The sequence below is a fragment of the Drosophila ficusphila genome, unplaced genomic scaffold (assembly GCF_018152265.1).
Source record: "Drosophila ficusphila isolate 14025-0441.05 unplaced genomic scaffold, ASM1815226v1 contig_791, whole genome shotgun sequence".
NCBI classification, from domain to species: domain Eukaryota; kingdom Metazoa; phylum Arthropoda; class Insecta; order Diptera; family Drosophilidae; genus Drosophila; species Drosophila ficusphila.
The window spans coordinates 4,814,183-4,833,266 of NW_025064737.1; the positions used below are offsets into that span (position 1 = coordinate 4,814,183).

A 19,084-nucleotide genomic window follows, 5' to 3' on the forward strand; every position below is an offset into this window, starting at 1 on the left:
TTCCGTATCTCGAACACGATTTCGACTCCACGAACTCTGACCAGAAGTAGTCGTGGTCGTAGTTGTAGTGCCGTTCGGCTGTCGTTGCTGTTATTTATCTTTGGCACATTCATTCGAGTTTAATAGCCCGAAAAATTGATTGTTTTTTGTACGGAAATGTCCGAGGCGGCGGACGAAACTTCGACGTTTTGGGAGCTGTCAACGGCTGACTGAAATCGATTACGCCTGCCAAAGGCGTTCAGGATGCGATTTGTGTGTTTGCCAGGATCAGCGTCATCGGCACATTCCAGTTAACTGAAGCGAGTGTGTAAACGGGTTACGGGCGATTTTTCACGCCCATCTCCTCCATTAGGGATTCCCTTGCTCGATTCCCTCGGGCAGATTTACTATTCCTGCTATTCTAGTGAGATTTTCCCGACCTTCTGGGATTTTCCTATCGCTCAGTTCCTCTCCCTCCAGCGCCTCTTCATCGAAACTTATTTGTGGCTTGTGGCGTCGCGGTTGGGGGTTTCTCATGGCCAAAAGCCGGCTGTCGCTCACCCGCCTGGCCATTCCCCTGCCCATCGTCGAGTGCTGCAGCATGGCCATGACCTCCAAGTCACTGCCACACGGCATCTGCAGCTCAATCTTCAGGCGAGTGCGACTGATGTCCTCGCTGCATCTGCGGTTGGAACTTCGTGACAAGATGCTCGAATTCGTGGCTGCAGTGGCATTGGAGGAGTTGGTGTTCGTGTTTGTGTTAGTGCCCATTCCAAGGGTCAAGGTGCCACTGCGACCGCGAGAGGAGTTCTCCTTCCTCCTTCCCAGGGTGACCAGATCCAGGAGTAGTCTGCCCGCATCCTGGCACAGCCGCTTGAAGCCCCTTCGAAACTTCGTGGACATCAGGTTGTAGAGAATGGGGTTCATGGCCGAATTGAGGTACAACATGATGCGGCAGAAGTAGAGCAGGCTGTAGTACCGCACCAACCCGAGATCGTGGAGAGTCTGGTCCGTGCTGAGGATGATCCACAGGGTGAGCACGCGGAAGGGCAGCAGGCAGACGAAGAAGGAGAGCACCACGGCGCCGAGCATCAGGACCACCTGCTTGCGGGCCTTCAGACTGAGTTCCGGCTTTGTGGGACGGGCACGCAGCATGGCCGCCCGGTTGGAGACCAGGTTCCGGGCAATTATGCCGTACAGCACCACCAGCGTGACGAACGGCAGGACGAAGAACACGGAGATGGTCATCAGGAAGAAGGCCAGGGTCCAGTGGCTGATGGCCTGCGTGAGGCACACGGCCACCGAGGATCCGTCAACGTACTCGGCCATCTTGTACTCGGCCACCCAAAGAATGGGGCTGCTCGGGGAAATCGCAGAGTGGGAGAAAAAGCAAACGAGAAACGTAATCAGGTGGCGGGGTCACCGGGGAGTGGATAATGGATACTGGATACTGGATACGGTTGGAAATCGGTGGGAGAAGGCTCAGAGTGGCGGGAAAAAATAGAGGAAGAGGAGGAAGAGAAAGGCGGGAGGCAGGAAGAGAAGCAGCAATTGATGATGATGAACCAATGACAATGAGGGAAAGGTTAACCGAGTCTGGGATGAAGTTCAAGTGTCTAATGAACCTGTCTGGCCTGGAGCCCATTTTTATGACCTGATTGCCTTTATGGGTTTTTCATTTCATGGGGTCAGCCCTGTAAATTAAATTCCAAAAGGAAAATCACAGATAACCTGCTAATATGAACGTTTAGGAATGATAGTGCGAGTAAAACACAAATCAAACTCAATAAAATTGATTTAAGGTGCGAATTGCTTTAACAAATGTACATATATGAATGTAACTATTTTTATAAATACATATGAGCACAAAAAAAAAAAAATATATATTTTATAATTCCAATTAATTTTCCTTCTACTTACCAAAACCTTAAGGGACATTAAATAAAAGTGTTTGGATGAACTCAAAATTTAATTTTAAATCACGTTTTAAACGTCCCATTTATCATCAGAAAGTCACAAATGTGATCACATTTACTTACATGGAGATTAATGAACAGATGTCGACGTGGTGGTGGCGTTTACTCGGATAAGCATACATTTTCCTTTGACTCTCTAAATATTTCCACCGAACAAACAAGTTTAAATGTTCGTTTATTTTGCGAAACCCGAAACGCAGATTAAACAGTTCCCTCCATCCCCCCGAAAATCCCCGGCTAGACCGAAAAAATATGATAGTCAACAGGCGGTGGCTGTATTTTTATGACGATGATCCGGGCGTTTTGGACGTGCGTCAGCGATTTGCCACGCCTCCCTTTTTTTTTGCTGCGCCCATGGGCGACGTGTGGCGCGTCGGTTTGAATGTGTTTTAAAATGTTTGTCCGCCTCCGTTGGCCGTTGGCTTCTTGCGTGGCGTAATTAATGGGTCTCGGCCTGGAGGCGGGTGTTCTCCCACGGTCCCTATTTTTTCCGTGACTCCCAAACACCCGGAATGCCCAATAGCCGGACGGAGAGGTCAGTGGCCGAGTCGACAATGTGCTGTTTATTTCATTGTTATGGACGCGGCAAGATTTGCAAAATTAAAAAGGGTCGCCGCTCGTCCTTGGACGAGGCCTACAATAATAAAGTGTCAATGAAATGAAATCCATGATAGCGGACATCGGTGCTTATTAAAGATGACAGGGCGCTGATAACGGGAAAAGCTCCAGAGCGGACAAAGGCCGTCTGGAACTTGAGGCGAAGGATGTCAGTGGGAATGATGATGTGCGGGCAGGAAAGGCAGGAGTGCAAATAGAATAGATAGAGGGACAGTCGCAGTTTAGCATGTAAATGGCCACGCCGATGGCCCACACAAAGGGCCAAATACCAAGGCCAGAGATTCCGCCAAGAAATGGAAAGTAAACAAAACGAAACGAAACGAAAAATGCGGAAAACCCAAAAACAAAACACAAATCATTAAAATGACGGCGATTGACACTTATAATTAATGAGCAGCGAACTGAATGCCCGACTGGGCAAAATGAATAAATGGAAATAAGCCATTAACTAGATCTAATAAGGATAAAATCGTGTGTAAATAGGACAACCAACACCAGACAGCATGCAAACTAAGTGTACGAGTCCCGAAAAATAAAACACTAATGTCTAATTAAATTTAAGAGAAGTGGGGGAGCTGAAAAGTACGAGTATGGGGTTCATTGCACTGGAGCTCCTTGAATCCCCAGACCAGAGCCGACCACTTACCTCGTAAAGAGCGCAGCGATGCCCCAGGCCAGAACGCAGATGAGGATGGCCCGCCCCTTGGTGCAGACGTAGCCGGCCTTTAATGGCTCGCAGATTGCGTAATAGCGCTCGAACGAGATGGCCAAGATGGTCAGCACGCTGGCGTGGGCCACCGTCAGCTCCACGAACGGAACAGCCTTGCCTGGAGGAAGCAGTTAATTAGGCTGGGGAAAATAAACAGACCAGCCAAGGAGGCAAAGGCAGTAGCCACTCACACATCTCGTGGCCTAGGACCCAGGTCTCCGGACGGGTGTTCACCTCCACGAGGACGGTGGGCGTGCAGACGAGCAGGACGAGCAGGTCCGCGATGCTCAGGTTGGTGAGGAAGATGTTCGTCGAGTTGCGCATATCCTTTGTCTTCACAATCACGATGGGCACCTGCAACTCGGAGTGGATTTAAAATGATTGAATGGATTGGACAGCCCCAAGAAGCCTCTTCACTCGTTTAATCCTAGTTTCTGCGGGCTAACAACTGGTGCTCGTCAAACAGAAAATTGTCTTAAACTAATAAATTATTACAAAAGAAGGGAGCCAAGTAAATGGTCTTAAAGAAATAAACAAAACTCTCTTTTTTGATTAAAGATGACATTAAATTGTCTATAAAGTCTTCTAACGCAAATTTCTTTTTATTTTTAAGTATAATAACATGTTTTCTAACTGTGTCTACTACTTTAATGGATAGAAAATGGCTTTTAAATGAAAAGGATTTTCTTAGAAACATAAATAGATTTCAATAATTATTTGGGGTATTTTAGAAATTTGATTACTTAGTAAAGATGTTAATAAATGTAATAGAACTTCTTAAATATATTCTTCATAAATGGAATAAATAATATATTTTCCAAATAAAACAAAAAGTAATGGATGTTTTGTGCACCGAAAAGGGTGAATCACCCTGCGCGCCCTCCGGGCAATTTCCAAACGAATTAATTTCAATTATAAACGCTTTTGCCTACTTTTTGTCATAGAACATAGAAGTAGAACATCAGAGAAGTACAGGCACTCACCATCACGTTGCCCACCACGCCCAGCAGCATGATGACTATGCAGAAGAACATGGCGGTTGTGCGGATATACGATGGAATCTGTGGCAACATCTGCTCAGCATCGGCATCGTCCTTGGGTGTTGCTGCTGCTCCTTCTGCTGCTGCCGTTGTTGCTCCTTCTGCTGCTGTTGCGGCTTCTGGTGTGGCGGTGGGATGAGTTGTTGCTGCGGTGGAGTTGTCCGGGCGGTCAAGTCCTTTGGCTGGAACACGATGAGTTGCGTGGTGTGGGCCATGGCCGCCACCAAGAGAGCCACGGGATACCCCAGCCTGCTGCGACGACGCGGCAGCAGCGGCGGAGGGGATGGAGTGGGTGGCAGCGGGGGGAGTGCATCCTGGGCCCGGAGCAGGACACCGGGACGGAGGAGTAGCAGGAGCAGGAGCCACTGGCGGATCCTCGGGCCTACGCCAATGCTGGTCAGCCGTGGAAGCCGCCCAATCCTGGCCACAGCGACGCCGTGGCTGCCCCTCAGCGGTTGCGGTGTCGGTGTCCTCGTCGTCGTCCTGCGGCACTCAGAGTGTATCGCTCGCAATGGGAATCACAGGAAGACCATTCGGGGATGAGAGATGCTGCCGCCACCGCCCGCTGTTCAATTAAGTGGGTTACGTCCGGACCAAATCCTTTGTAATTGCCCCTCCGGCAAGTTTATGCTCACACTTAAATACGCGCTAATGAAATTAAGTTGTCCAACGGCCCCAATGGATACTCCTCTGCTGCAGAATCCCAGAATCCGGCGGCATTAAACAAATCAATCAGTGGGGCTTTGCGGTTGTCGTCCGCGGCCTCAAGTGGCTGAAACGGCAATGGGATTAGCGTTTAAGTGTCCTGCCCAGGATCAGGAAATAACCGGCCATTGACCAGGCCGGCTAACTAACGATAATGAATGAAAAGTTCATTAGGCGCTGTCATTTACATAACATTAGAGCATCCTGCCCCAGGAGACACTCCTCTCCTCTCATCTCCTCTCCGTTCCGCCATAAACAAGCTCATCACGCGCCCCACAGGACTCTTGACCAAGAGGAACTGGTCCGGAACCCAAAGGCCAGAGGCATCGGATTTAATTGTCAACAGGGTGCCTCTTAAGCTCACTATCTAGGTTGGTTTTTAATCTAATAGTGGGGAGAACGTGAAACCTATGATTGTCTTGGCAACCACTTTGCTCTGTCTTTAAAGGCCTTTAATTTATTTCAATAAACGTTGTGGCAAACCCAAATTCATGCCTATATTCGAAAAGAATGCCAGCAATGATAATAAAAATTTAAATTGTTCCAAGGACGTTTCCCTTAAACGTTTGAATTTCGTTTAAAGAAAGGGCCTTTTATACAATAATGTGGTTACAATAAAAGACACATGGAAAACTAAAAGGCCGAAGATTAAAGTTTTCAATGATTTAAATAGTATTAAGTACTTATTTTACTTGCTTAAGGGAATTCAGGTGTCTGATTAACATTCTTTACGCATAAAATATTAATATATAAAAGAAGTTCATGCTTTCAAACAGATGTATACCAAAAAGGGTATTACAGATGTGGTCAGAGATTGTTTCCTAAAGTTTTTTGTTTTTCTTTTCTCTGTGTAGACTAAGAGGACCTAATATTAACCACGCTAAGCTATAGTTTGATAGTTTGGCGTTAACTGCTTTTTGTTTGATCCCCGAACGACGCTCCTGTCTGGGATGTTTGCTTCCAATCTCGGGTGACAGAGTCGCCCGGCAGACGGCGATTATCGCCGGGAGCCACTGGCGATGGCGTCTGCTCCTCATCGCCATGGTCATCACCATCTCCATCTCCATCTCCATCTCATCCGCCATCGCCATCTTCATCCTCATCAGCCGAATGGCTGTTGTCAGCCAAATGGCTTTATTAAATCCCCATCTTGGCGGCGCGCAACCCGCTTAATTATATCATGTCCATACAGCGACAGAACGCACACAAGTCGCAGGATGTGGAAGGATATGGAAGGATGTGGCCAGGGACAGGGACATGGACACTTGGCCGGATAAACACAGGCTTCCGGTGTTTGTTTGCGATTTAGTGGGTGGCACTGGGGTGTTTAGCGGTCACCCCGAGCAGCGCCATTTTGATTAATTTGATAAATTCATTATGCGCACACCATATTGGCCGGCTCCTGGGGTTTTGTTCCTGTCCGGATGCTCTTCACTATGAGTTTCTGGGTTTCGTCCTTTTTTTCCCCTTTGGCCAAGCTGTGCACTCTGTTTGCTGTGGCCGGGAATCGGGGAATGGGTTGAGGGTTCAATGTCCCCAAATGACATAACAAGGCAGTTTGTGTCACATTTGGCTTAAAAATGCGACTTTAACGATGCCCGGCGAAGGATTATGTCAGGAGTCGAGGACTCGTTATTGGCCATTTTGCTGGGCGTAATTGTTTCGAAAGTTTCGAGTTGGTCATGTAGAAAGACAAATGAATCGTTTCAAACTTTCGGTCGAGAGCCGTGGCCATGGCCATCAATATGGTCCACTTGGCCGAAGCCACACACACACACACGCACATACTCGTATATAGGATTGTACTTGTGTTTGTGTGCCAACAACTGCTGCCACAAACATGCGAGGCCAGCATGTAAATCTGAAAACGGTTTATGGTTTCGGCCGAAATCCCAAGTTCTCGAGTGCTGAGCGGCATTTTGATGGATAACTTGTGGCCTGTTTTTGTGGGGCGTGAGCAAATACAGAAGCTGCGAACTCTTGCAGAACAGAATAATAAATATTTTGGATATTGCTTTGTAAGGCGTGTCTAAATGGAGCCTGAAAGTATGCAGCTAAATGTTTTATAGAGGACAATGCAAGTCAAAGTTAACTCTTTTTGGGAGAAACAGATTTACAGGAACACCTTCCTGGGAACACAGATCATTAGCCTATATAGACTTTGATTAATGTGGAGTTCGGTTCTTTTTGTGTGGCATTGGGTTTCATAAAGACAGTTTATTTGACTTTAAGGCTCTCACTTCATCCCTCCACAAATTGCAGAAGAGGGCATTTTTTGAAGTTGATAAATAGCGTTTCTTTGTGTGTACAACATATTCGTATAATTTTTGGCTGAGATTTGAATAAGGCCGAAGGTTCGGGGCGACTGGCGATAATGGAGCGTATTGGCCTGCATCCTGAATGTGTGAGTGTGTGAGTGTGTGAGTATGAGTGTATAAATGTGTGCGGGGGGCAGAGTGGATTTGCGTGTACAAGGACTCGCACAAGAGTGTGTGTGTGTTCGGATGTTCGGCAGTGTAGCGCTTTTTATGGTATTTAAGATTGAACGGAATTTATTGCTGACACCCTAATAAAATTAACATTGAAATGGCAATTTGAGGCGGCAATAAGAATCAGCAGCAGCAGAAGTACGTAGATGCCCGGCATCAGTATCAAAATTGTGGAAGGGAAAGTCGGAGAAAGTTGTCAGAAGAGACGGGCACACACACGCATATCTAATCAATTTATCGTTCAATAATAGTCAAGCCAGTGGATATATGGGACGATTATGGGGGGATGTGCCTTAGCAGCCACTTTGACAAATCGCTAAGCGCGAAAAAAGCGAACGGATGGGTGGTGAAAAATTAAAGCCCGGCCGTCAAAGTGATTCCGAACTTTGTGGCAGGGTATCAGCATTTCTAGCAGCGCGGATTTCCCGCGGAAAGCGGTCTGAAACACATTTATTTCCCCCAAAAGCAACCGCATCCTGTGGCCGTGGCTTTCGCCACTCCTCACTCGCCTTGGGTGTCGCACGCTAAATAAATTGAAATGACTCCGTAATTGTATTTGCGACTCTGGCCAAATTAATCTAACTAGTTCGCATGCCGGCGCAGCGCTCGTGTGGAACCAATGGCAATAGCAAAAACAAGTACAACCGAGGAGCGAACAAAGCGCCGTAAAACCAAAAGCTTGTTTTTCAATTGAACCCACCCAAAACACCCAAACACCCAAAGCAGCAGAACACCCAAAGTGGCCAAAGTGGACAGAGTGGATGTTCTGGGCAGCCGGCGGTGGATATTCGGTGGGGTGGCAAATTGCTTTGTGTGAAAACCCTCGAAATCCGAATGGACATGTCGATGGTCATGTCCCGCAGTTGTGTCCCTTTAATTGACCATTGAATGGCAATTAAGGCCGGAGCTATTTTTGGGTTCACGCTAGCTTACTAGCTGGGTGCATTAGCTTAGTCCCCCTTTCCCCCTCGAATTAGCCGCATTAATAAGGGGTAAAGCTGGAAATATGTTTGCTTTGTTGTACCCACAACACAAATTCCAACAACTTTTATTTATGGGTATGTTATTAATGTATGCATTAAAGTAATTATTGAAATTGTACATTCACTAATGACAGAAAAAAGAAACACACAATCACACCTAATAAAGAAAACTATAAATAAAAATAACATAACACAACAAAAAAGTATGGAATTGTAGTTATATTCCATATGTTTTTCTTTCTAACACAATAATCATTTTTTTAAATCTTTATTTGATTTAATTAGGTTACAATTGAAATCATTAATTATTTAAGTAAATGTTTCCCCAGTGAAATACATCTGCAGAGTCAGTTTGGAAAGACAAGAATTTAAATTGAGAGAGCTGCGCTATTTCAAATTAAAGTTTCATGCCACGGATTCCGAGCAAGTACCTCTAAGAGTTTTCAGCCTCCGTTTGGCTCTAATAACTCTGTGTGGCCTCTGCTGCAAGGAGTCAAGGCTTTAACTCCTTTGTCCGTTCTGTCCGACTTCACTTATTTATGCCACTATACCCGACTGAAATGCTTTCCCCATTCCAACTGAATACTGGTTACTGTAGCTGCCACCGTTTGTCTCACTGTCTGTCAGTCGAATTGTTTGTTTGTTTGTTTGCCCGCAATAAGAAAAGGCAATGGCTAAACGCTCAAACAATGGTCTGAGAACAGGGAAAACAGCTGTGTGCAGATTAATAGTCACCAAAAGCCAATAAAGTAAAAATCTAGAAAGGCTACATTTTTTTCACATGAAGAATATCATTTGAAGTATCAAAATTTGCATGAAAGGAATTAATACTTTTTATTACTTTGAATTTTTACCAAGAAATACTATTAAATCGAGCACAACTGTAACTTCATGTAAGTATAAATACAATTGCGTATGGGTGGGTCGTTCAACTAATGTTTTTCTAAAGCTAGAATTCTTTATCTGGCGGGGGAATGTGCCCGATGTTTTGAACTCGCTCAAGTTGCTCATACGCCCCGTTGGCCAGCCACCCGCTCCTGTTTGCCCCTGATGAATGTAATTGTAACTGTATATTCCTCCCAGGAGCTTGTTGCTGTGAGGAACCCGCCGAAGTCCCGGCATTGATAAGCCATTGGCCGGGAAGGCGTTTTATCGCCGTGCCTTCACTGGAGAGCGGTGAAAGATGGAGAAGACTGGCCACGGACTTTGGCATCCCCATCGAACTCTAAATAGCCATCGCCATCGCCGCGAGCCGGGAAACTCTGCAGCTGCTGTCGCCATGCTCCCTGTTCTGGCCATACTGTCTGAGCTCTTGTTTGTCGGTTTGTTGGCTTGTCTGTTTGCTCGCCATGGGAATTCATACAGCACACATTCAGCGGACCGTCGGTGGGTCATATAGCACAGATAGCACTGGCTATTGTTTTACGATTTCATGTATACTGTAAATAGAGCAGAAGAATGGCCAATCTGGGCTCACCACCTCGAAATACTCTTTTCTGGATTGAGCAACAAATTGTTTAAATGTTTCGAGGGATCTTCGTTAGGCAAACTGTTGTAATTTTTACCTTCGGTTATAATTGTTTATCTACATAATGATTTCCCTGACAATAAAAAGATAAGTGTTTAAAACAAGTTTCTAAAATCTAAATGAAGTAAAGAACATACAGTGCTTAACCTTTTCTGAAAATTAAAGGACTGTTTGGTAACAGTCATATGCGAACTTTCGTTTTTTCAAAGTGGATTTCCACCCAGAGAAGTTACAGTTTATTGACTTGCCAAAGTTTGGACGTAATTAATACAGAATAACATAGAATACATAATGCTATTGAAATAATTCATATCTAGCGTAATTTCTGTTACGTATTTCTATATATATTTTTTTTTTTTTGTTGAAAGAGAAATAAACAGTTTAACAAACATTAGTTACGATGACCTTAAAATAATTTCTTCAAGGAGTGAAAAGTGTGGTCTTATAAGTAGAAACATAAGTAGAAATTTTATTTCTTGCAGTAATATTTTTGTTATAGAATTGAAAATGTTCCCATGCAGAACCATAGCTCTTCTCCCACTGAAATCTTTAGCCAATATGCCCCAATGCTCCGCAGGCTAAAGACACTTTAATTGCTTCGAGTGGCGCTGTGCTCACTGTGAGTTTTGTATCTCTGTGTGCTCAGCGTATCGTGTGGCATTTGAATATGGACCACTAATGCGTATTTAACATTTGGCTGACCTTGAGGTTATCGCATTTCACAGAGCGAATGTGAATAGCTGCCAGTTCGAAAAGCATTCGCTTGGAGAAGGAATGCAATAAGCTCACATGTGCGGGATTTTTCATCCTTCGGCAGAAGTGAGTGAGCTGCACTCCGAGTCCTTCGTCCTTCGCCCTTCGTTTGACTTGGCCGCCACTTATTGTCCCCTGTCGTTTCCGGTGCGCATATTGAAAAATGGCGCTTGCCGCACTTCCGCTGCCGCATTATTATTGAGCGAGCGAGTGTTTTGTGCGTGGCCCCGCGTCGTTAACTTGGCCCTAACTCGCATCCTGCCGCCAAGTGGCTGTTAAGCAAACTTGGGCGTTCCCCGTTTCGCCTTTGACATCGCCTTCGAATGGCTGCACTCCTTCGCCGTTTCACTTAATTTGTCATTCTGAAGAGGGGGCGTGTTCCTTCTGCTGACGTCAGCTGTAAGGATAATTCACGCGGAGTCCTCGAGGAGTGACGAATGGGTAAATGGATAGAGGGACTTACTCACGACCTGTCAGCGTCTAATGAGCGCGACTTAAAACTGCATTAAGCCCGGCCAGTGATGAGCGATAAGCCGGCAGACAAGTGCCAAGTGGTCGGACTTGCCAATTGTCGCCTTTTATTGGCTGCAATTTTTATGAGCTGCCTGCATAGTTAACCGCTGGCAGCCTCGCTGACTTTCACTTTCGCCCAGGCCAAATGTTTTACGAGTTCAGCGACCCTGGGAGCCATCTCACCATCAAACCATCTCACCATTCGACCATCTCGCCATCCGGTGGCTTAATATGCAAACACAACATTGTAATGACCGCAGGACACAAATGGAAATGGACGCGAATGCGAACACGGCTGCTGGTTTTGGCCACGTTTTTATGGCTTGCCGGCCACGAGTTGGCCAAGTGCGTAATGAAAAATGTATTTATTGTGGAATAAAAATATTTATCAGTAAATTAAACGCCCTGTCAGTCGTCTGGATCTATCGGGAGCGTTGTCTTTCCTGCAGATTGCATGATGAAACTGCGGAGCGTTTCGAATCAGCCGAAAAGGCCAAAAACCAGTTGGCCAGGCCACTAAATTTAGAATGCGACTGAAGTGGTGGGTGACGAAAGTGTGAGGACAATAAATTCATGCTCTCAGCGGGAACAACTTAGCCCGCTCGCTTTTACAACCCCAGCATAACGATAATGGCTGATGAAATATTCCGATCCCAAATGGCTGGCAGCGGAGCTCGGCTCAAATAAATCGGCGGTTGTCCAGGAAAAGAGTGCATCAAGAACATTCGACTCCCGATGAGCAGAAAAACAAACATCCATATGGCGGTTATTCACTTCCACTTCCCCGTTTGTTTATCAATGAGCGAACAGGAAAAACACGTTAACGCGATCGCAGCGATAAATGTCACTTACCAAATTATTACGACCCGCTGATTAAACGACAACAGTGAAATAAATCCAGATCAATAAGCCAAAAAAGCAATAAAGGGCGAAGATTTCTCAAATAAATTATTTATGTATTTATAGAGAAAATACTGCAGTAATCTGGTTATAGAATGGATTTCATATTTTCCATGACAATGGCTTTTCTTAAACCGGTTTTCGTATGGCTTTCAATTAGGGGAACCTGCTGGCAATTAGAATTGCAAATGAAACTGCCCGAGAAGAGCCAAAAATATAAACCAGAACAACCCAAGCAGCGGCTGAGGAGCAGAGTGTGAATCAAAAATAAATGTGAAGGGGAGTCGATGCAAAAAACGCTGAAGAGCAAGACGAAGACGAATCCGGAAATGGCACCAAAGTGCGGAACAAGTGGCCGGCACAACTTGGGGGATGGAACCGGAATCCTTCGAGGATTCGGGCGATCGGGGGTTTCGGGGATTGGGCATTCGGGGGGATTGCGTGGGTGCTCACAGTTTTTCAATTTTGATGCGCCCAGAAACAATTTGAGAGTAATGACGAAGAAAGTTGTTACTCGGCGTGTGGCTCATTTGTCAGGAATTGGGATTGGGTTTGGGTTTTAGATTGGGATGGACTGGGACTTCTTGGAGCCGGAGGACGGATCGGGTTATAATCTAAACGGTTCGTGGAAAATAGGCGTGCATAAATTTATATTCGCAGGAATGGCGTGAAAAATGGACGGGCGTGAATGGAAGATATTTGCCTCTGGATTTCAACTAGTTCTTTTCCGCTTTCAGCCGAGCATCGATTGATTTTTGATAGACGCAAGAGCGTTGCCCTCATCGGTTTAATTGCCCAAATCAATAGACATGAATAAAGGCGCAATAAACAGGCGAGTGCTCGAATTAAACAAACTGATTCCGAACGTAGGTGTAAGTGCAGGAATCAGGTAGCGAAACAATTGCGTTAATTGGCCAATTGACTGGCAACACTTGCCATTAGGCCGAGGAGCGACTTCCCGTGGAAAGGCGGCGCTAATTGTTTGGCAAGGCGTGGCCGAATATAAATAGAACTTAATGAGGGAGCGATGGGAGCATATTTTCCGAGTGGCCATATGCTCGCACTTTGCATGACAAATGAGGCGTTCCCATCGTGCGGGGCTCACTTCTTGATTGCCGTCATTTCTCAAGGGGAAAGGTCGAGGAACGGGTTGACAAGGGTTCCTGGGGTCGGATGTCAACTCCTCAGTCATTTCTCTCCATATAAACTTTTCCCATTCAGCGGCTCACGGTATCATTTATCTGGAGGGCGCACAGACTTAATAACCCATTTGTCGGCGGATCTCGGAGCGTGGCTCGCAGGCATACAAATGGCCAATAAGAGCTATCATAAACACCAGTCGAAGGAGACAGTCGGGACATATGCCGCCGTGTGGCATAAAAAGCGGCAGGCAAAACTGCAGGGGAACCGGCGACCTTGCCGAGTGGCAAACACTTGGCTTCTAATTAAGCTCCGTCGGCAGGGAAGGAAAACAAAACAAAAGTTTCCCCCAGGCAATGATTAAGCACCCACGTAGTACTACGGCACTATGGCACTCCGGGAATCTCCGGAGGAGGTGGTGGCCTCCGTTCCACATGCGAGTGCGAGTGCTAATCAAATTGGGTCTAGTCCCTGTCTGCAAACTGCTCGTCTTTTTGGTCGGCAGTGGCTTGTTTGTCAGCAGTCTGCCTCTAATGCGTAAGTGTGCCAAAACTGATTGCATAATTATGCAAATGCCCCCAGCACAATGAAGTCTAATGAATTACTCAGACCTCCGCGGCCAGAAGGCCAAAAGTGATAGCCATGGTTCTTAGTCAGCAGTCAAGAGGCTCAAAAGTAAACAGCCACTGCCAGCAGAGTGGCGAAATGTGTGGCTGCTTTCCCCTTCCTTTCCCCGGAGTTTTTCCTTTCTTGTCGATAATGATTATACAATAATTTGTTCTGTGGCCCCGGCTTTGTGTTCGGGGTGTTGGTAATTACATTTGACTTTGGCAGTCGCAGGGGAAGTGTTATGGATTAATCGAATTAGGCCCAAATCTGCGACAACAAGACGGATAATTAACAGCAGTCGTTGCCTCATTGCCAGATGCACACGGAAGAAAAATATAAAACCTAATTAAATATTTTTAAATAAGCCGTAAAACTTATGAACAAAATCTATTATATGAATGGCGTCAAGTATATTATTAAAATTATTAAGAATCGTTAAAATATATGATTGTTATTAATAGATAAATAGTAATGTATTTTACACAGTTTTCTTGGCTTCAGAGAACATCATTTTCTCAGAAAAGCAAAGAATATACTCAGCCCAAAAACCATTAAGAATTTTATAGATAAATAAATACATTTTCTACAGTTTTTTGGACTTTATAATAATGAATTTTATGGTTTTCAGAATACAAAGTGTTACTTTGTGAACGTCAGTTGTATTTCCCTGTGTAGTAAATAGTAACTGCGTTGACAGTAAATTAAACACGCATTAGTTCACTCCCGATTCCATAACCCGAATCCTGCACGTGCCCTTTCAACAATTCATAATCGTTAAACCTAATCGCTGAGCTCATTTTCATTTTCACATTGCTGCCTTGTTTGTTTTCCCAAACATAAAGAAACCCACTCGCGAAAATTCAATCGAAAACTTGGCCGTAAAAAGAACTAGCGCACATAAATAGTGAAAGAATAAGAATTTTAACAAAATAAATATGAGGCCCATTAAAACTATATCGACAATCATCGCTAGTATCGATCTGGGTTAAGCAAACGCTGCAACGAAAACAGCGCCCAACCCATCGAAGATATCACCCCCTTTTGGGCGGCCCACCTTTTATTTGCATTGCGGGTGACAGTTGAGTTGAGTTAAATTTTGAAAAGAAATTCACGCTGGGAATGGCTGGCTGCTGTTTATTGTGGCTGTGAATCAGCGAGCGACAAAAGTGGCGGGCATTTCTTATTCAGGCGGCGTTCCTGCGATTGCAAACGCGATCGCGATTGCCCCAAAAAAGCAAAAAAAAAAGCAAACCGAAATCGAAACAGAAACAGAAACATCAACTGAAACCAAAACTAAGGCCAAGAAATCGAAAGGCGCCACACACGCGTCTGGCAAATCAAATGGACAAGCGACTGACTTAATTTTCCCCTCATCTTCGGTGGACAGCTCGACGTGTTTGGCCGCATACTTTTCCTTTTTTTCCTCCTCCGGTTTTCTCTTGGTTTTCTCATTTCCAGCAGTGCGTAATTAGGCAGAGTAAGGCGTAAAAAATGAGACGGCCAGATAGAAAATCGCAACATGAAAGACGAGCGCATAAATCACAATTCCCGGCCGCATAAATAAAGACATTTGATTTGGAACTGGGCCTCTGGCTGATGGCTCTGCTCTTCGGCTGACCGAAATAGCAAAGCCCAATCAACTTGTGATGCAGGCCGAAAATTCTTAAAACGAAATGCCGGCCTCTCCGGCGTATACGCAATAAATTTTCATATTTCTTATGCCGCTCGCGCTCTCTCTTATCCGATTTGCCCCCAGTTCGCTGGGCTGTAAGCGATATAATAATATAAGGATGAATATGGCAGAGGGGGCGGATCCCCGCCCCTTCCACATATGACGTTGCCAGTGCCGAAATTTATAAACAAGCAATACGAACTGAGCCGGACTAAGTCGACCTGGCTGCGTATTAAATATGTTTGGCATTAAATTCGCGCGGCAATACGAATGGTAAACAAAAGGCCACGAAGAGCGCCAACAGATGTTGCACTTATTTAATGAGCTGACGATGGGTGGTGGATGGGTGATGGGTGGATGGGTGGTAGGCAATGGGCAACAGTCGATGGGCTGTTGGGAATGTGTTCTTAAGCAAATAAAGCCCCGTATTTATACAACTTACTCGCTTATTTCTGGACGGCCACTTGAGTATGGGAACGTGAGCCGCCAAAATGAGTTGAAAATGGGTCTGTGACATAGCTCGGGATTTTGAGTGTGGCTCAAGGTTATATAGAAGGGATAAGGGGGGAGGGAAATTCAAGAAGCTCACACTTTTCGAGTGAGGTTTCAAGCACCATCTCCCAATAATCACGAACTTGATGATCGAAATAATCACTTCGAACACAATAATGACGATCATGACTGGGCGATTGCGTACGCTCAGTAGTGGCATTAATTTGTCAATGTTTGTGTTTTGAAATCAATATTATCAACAAAATAAACATTATTAATAACGATGCTCGGCTGCGGTTCAGTGGATAGTCGGGGTTATATTGAAACGCGTATGCAAATGCCGGCAAGTCGTTTGGTTTCATTTATTCGATCAAGAACCTAATGTGGCAGTTTATTCTATCGCAGAGGTGGGATTCTAAAATATGGCAGACATTAGAAAAAAGTCATTAAACTATGTGAAAAGGAAACACCAAGTAGAATTTGTTCCACAAAAACTTTTAAGCTCGGAGATAAATATCGAATTTGAGCAAACAATTGCGCAAAACAGAACTCTTCTGAGAGATAAGACCTTCGCGGTTCACTAGAAGATAACCCCCATAAAATTAACAGCCCTGCATTGTGCTCAGCCCAATTTACTTTTCAAATTATCAAGAGCATACGAGCTTCATTCAATATCGCTGCCATAAACACCTTCAATTTGTTGACACACCACAAGTGGAAAACTTACCTGCGAATAGCCGGCGGAAAAGTCAAGATCGGGCGGGAATATAGATCGGGAATGTGGAACTGTTCCGTCGGCCCCCGCAAACGCAAAACGCAAACGCCTGCCTGCGGTGGCAAGTGCATTAATTTCCGATGTCAAACTTCACGGCAACACTTAACGAAATACTTTTTATGTTTTGCATGCAATTAAAAGCATTAACACGACGCCGCCGACAACCGCAGCCGGCTGACAACGGTGTTGACATTAATGGCCGCGGCAAAGTGCAGTTCGCCGGAGAATCGTCCGCCACAAAGAAGAGAGTGCCAGCGAGACATATAGCTGGGTGCACCTGTCACCGATGATTCCCGATTCCGAATCCAATTCCGAATCCGATGCCGAATCTATTTCCCAGAATTTCGAATCCAAAAGCAACTCTCTTTCGCCGCGACAAGGACAAAACTGATCCAGCCAACCGCTCGATGGCAGGTTTTCCAAAAGACTAACAACGCGGTTTTCTAGCAAACATTTTTCATACGCCGTGTTTGCCGGCACGGCCAAAACAACTGCCAAAAGCTCTCGGCAGAATCGGCAAAGCTCGTGGACTCAAGCTAGCCGAGAGCTTTTCCACTCGGCTTTCCCTCCACCAGTTTGGCATTTTGGCGCGAAAAGCATTCGTTGGGGCTTTTGTGAATGGGGAGCAGAGCGCCCTCGTAATTGGACTTTGTTTAGATTGCTCAGTGCGTAGAATTCCGGAGGGGGAAGTCCGGCGACTTCTGTGACGTAACTTGAATGAAGTGCGCGTAAAAGCTGGCATGCAATCACGAACTGTACAGGGTGCCGCTTATAGGAATAGTAAAACTTAGATTTGAAATATCAACTCAAGAGTTACAATAAATTGGCTATAGTTAAACCGTATATAGTAAGAATATACCTAAAGTCTAAAACTTTGATTTTTTAATACAATTTCATTAACTAAAAGCATATGAGGAATTAGGATTCAATTTTTATGTACAAACAAGAAAAATAACTACCTTTAATATTATAAAAGAACTAAACATTTTTGGTAAAATAATTTGAATATTATATCAAGTTTTCATATTATCTAGATATAATCTAATTAAATATTTAAGCATAAACGTTTAAAAACTTGGTTCCCCGTCGAAGGTATAAATTCAAGATCGAGTGGTAATATTGATCTATAATTAATGTCAAGTTTTTAGGACTATAATCACAATACCGAATAGTAGGCGCCTTCAAGTACCAGCAGTAATCGCCGCCATTTCCCAATAATAAATCACTTGTTCTTATCACTGCTCAACAATATACTTATGTTTTATTGGTTTGAACTGTATTAACAATTGAGTAAAGGAATTGCTAAATAATTATAAGTAGTAAAATCCTAATCTGTTCGGAAGCCTATATTTTGGATTTCCCTGAACCTTTGGACTTAGCATTAATAAGACCTTTTTTTGTGAAAACAAGAAAGTACGCTAGCTTTAGCAGGCGGAAGCCTACTATACTGTACATACCCTTGCAGATAGAACTTAAGTATTTAAAACGACAAGACTCATTAGAAATTAATAGCAATAGGGTTTACCATAGGGGCCGTCCATAAACCTCGTGACATGCCTAGGGGGTGGGGAAGTTCATCAGAGTGTCATTCTTTGTTGTAAGGAGGTTGTAATTTCACACAGTGCGGGGATCCGTCCATAAAATTAACGTCACGAGGTTTATGGACGGCCCCATATAATATCGAATTATATGTCTAATTTTCTGTCAATTGTCTATTCTCCTCTATGACATCTATGAATTATTTCGATCTTATTCTTATTTTCATATTAGTCTTATATTAATTTTATATTAATTGTTTCTATGCCAACTAATAAAATCCGCTTTTAATCAAATTTAAAAACAACAACGTCTTTTTTGGTTTACAATAATTTTATATACCTTTTTCGATTTCCTATATGAGTTATAGACATCAGACTTTATTAGAATTTAATTCAAGAGCTTCGCAAAAATTCCCAAGGTCATGCCTGTAGGACAAAAAATAAAAGCTTTATAGTTTTTTTCATCTTATTTTTGTAATTTTTTCTATATCTACATGATATTGCCTGATCCGGATCGTTCCGACTACTACCTGCAATAATTACACATTTTTAGGTAAAGTTTTAGGGAGATTGCTATAAGTTTACAATGAACAAACAGGTTGACAGGGGGACAAATGTACAAGTACATGTTTAGATTGACTCAGTTGGTGATGCTGATCAAGATT

At 44.3% G+C, this 19,084-nt stretch overlaps 2 protein-coding genes across 3 annotated transcripts; both read right to left on the reverse strand.

Moving 5' to 3' along the window:
• Positions 1-340: 340 nt before the first annotated feature.
• On the reverse strand, positions 341-4,733 carry LOC108098547 (growth hormone secretagogue receptor type 1). Its single transcript, XM_017201544.2, has 4 exons — positions 4,266-4,733; positions 3,474-3,636; positions 3,220-3,400; positions 341-1,336 (listed from the first exon to the last, which is right to left on the reverse strand). The coding sequence occupies exons 1-4, from the start codon at positions 4,353-4,355 to the stop codon at positions 349-351; spliced, it is 1,422 nt and encodes a 473-aa protein (XP_017057033.1). The 5' UTR covers positions 4,356-4,733; the 3' UTR covers positions 341-348.
• A 19-nt stretch (positions 4,734-4,752) lies between these two features.
• On the reverse strand, positions 4,753-17,320 carry LOC108098552. Of its 2 annotated transcripts, none has more exons than XR_006245825.1 (3): positions 16,834-17,319; positions 4,958-5,094; positions 4,753-4,887 (listed from the first exon to the last, which is right to left on the reverse strand). XR_006245825.1 is itself a non-coding variant. In XM_017201550.2 (3 exons), exons 1-3 carry the CDS (start codon positions 17,072-17,074, stop codon positions 4,960-4,962), a joined length of 315 nt encoding a protein of 104 aa, XP_017057039.1. In that variant the 5' UTR covers positions 17,075-17,320; the 3' UTR covers positions 4,753-4,959. The 2 variants fall into 2 exon arrangements, 1 of the variants encoding a protein (XP_017057039.1); XM_017201550.2 differs by having other exon boundaries at positions 4,753-5,094; positions 16,834-16,934; positions 16,996-17,320.
• Positions 17,321-19,084: the final 1,764 nt, after the last annotated feature.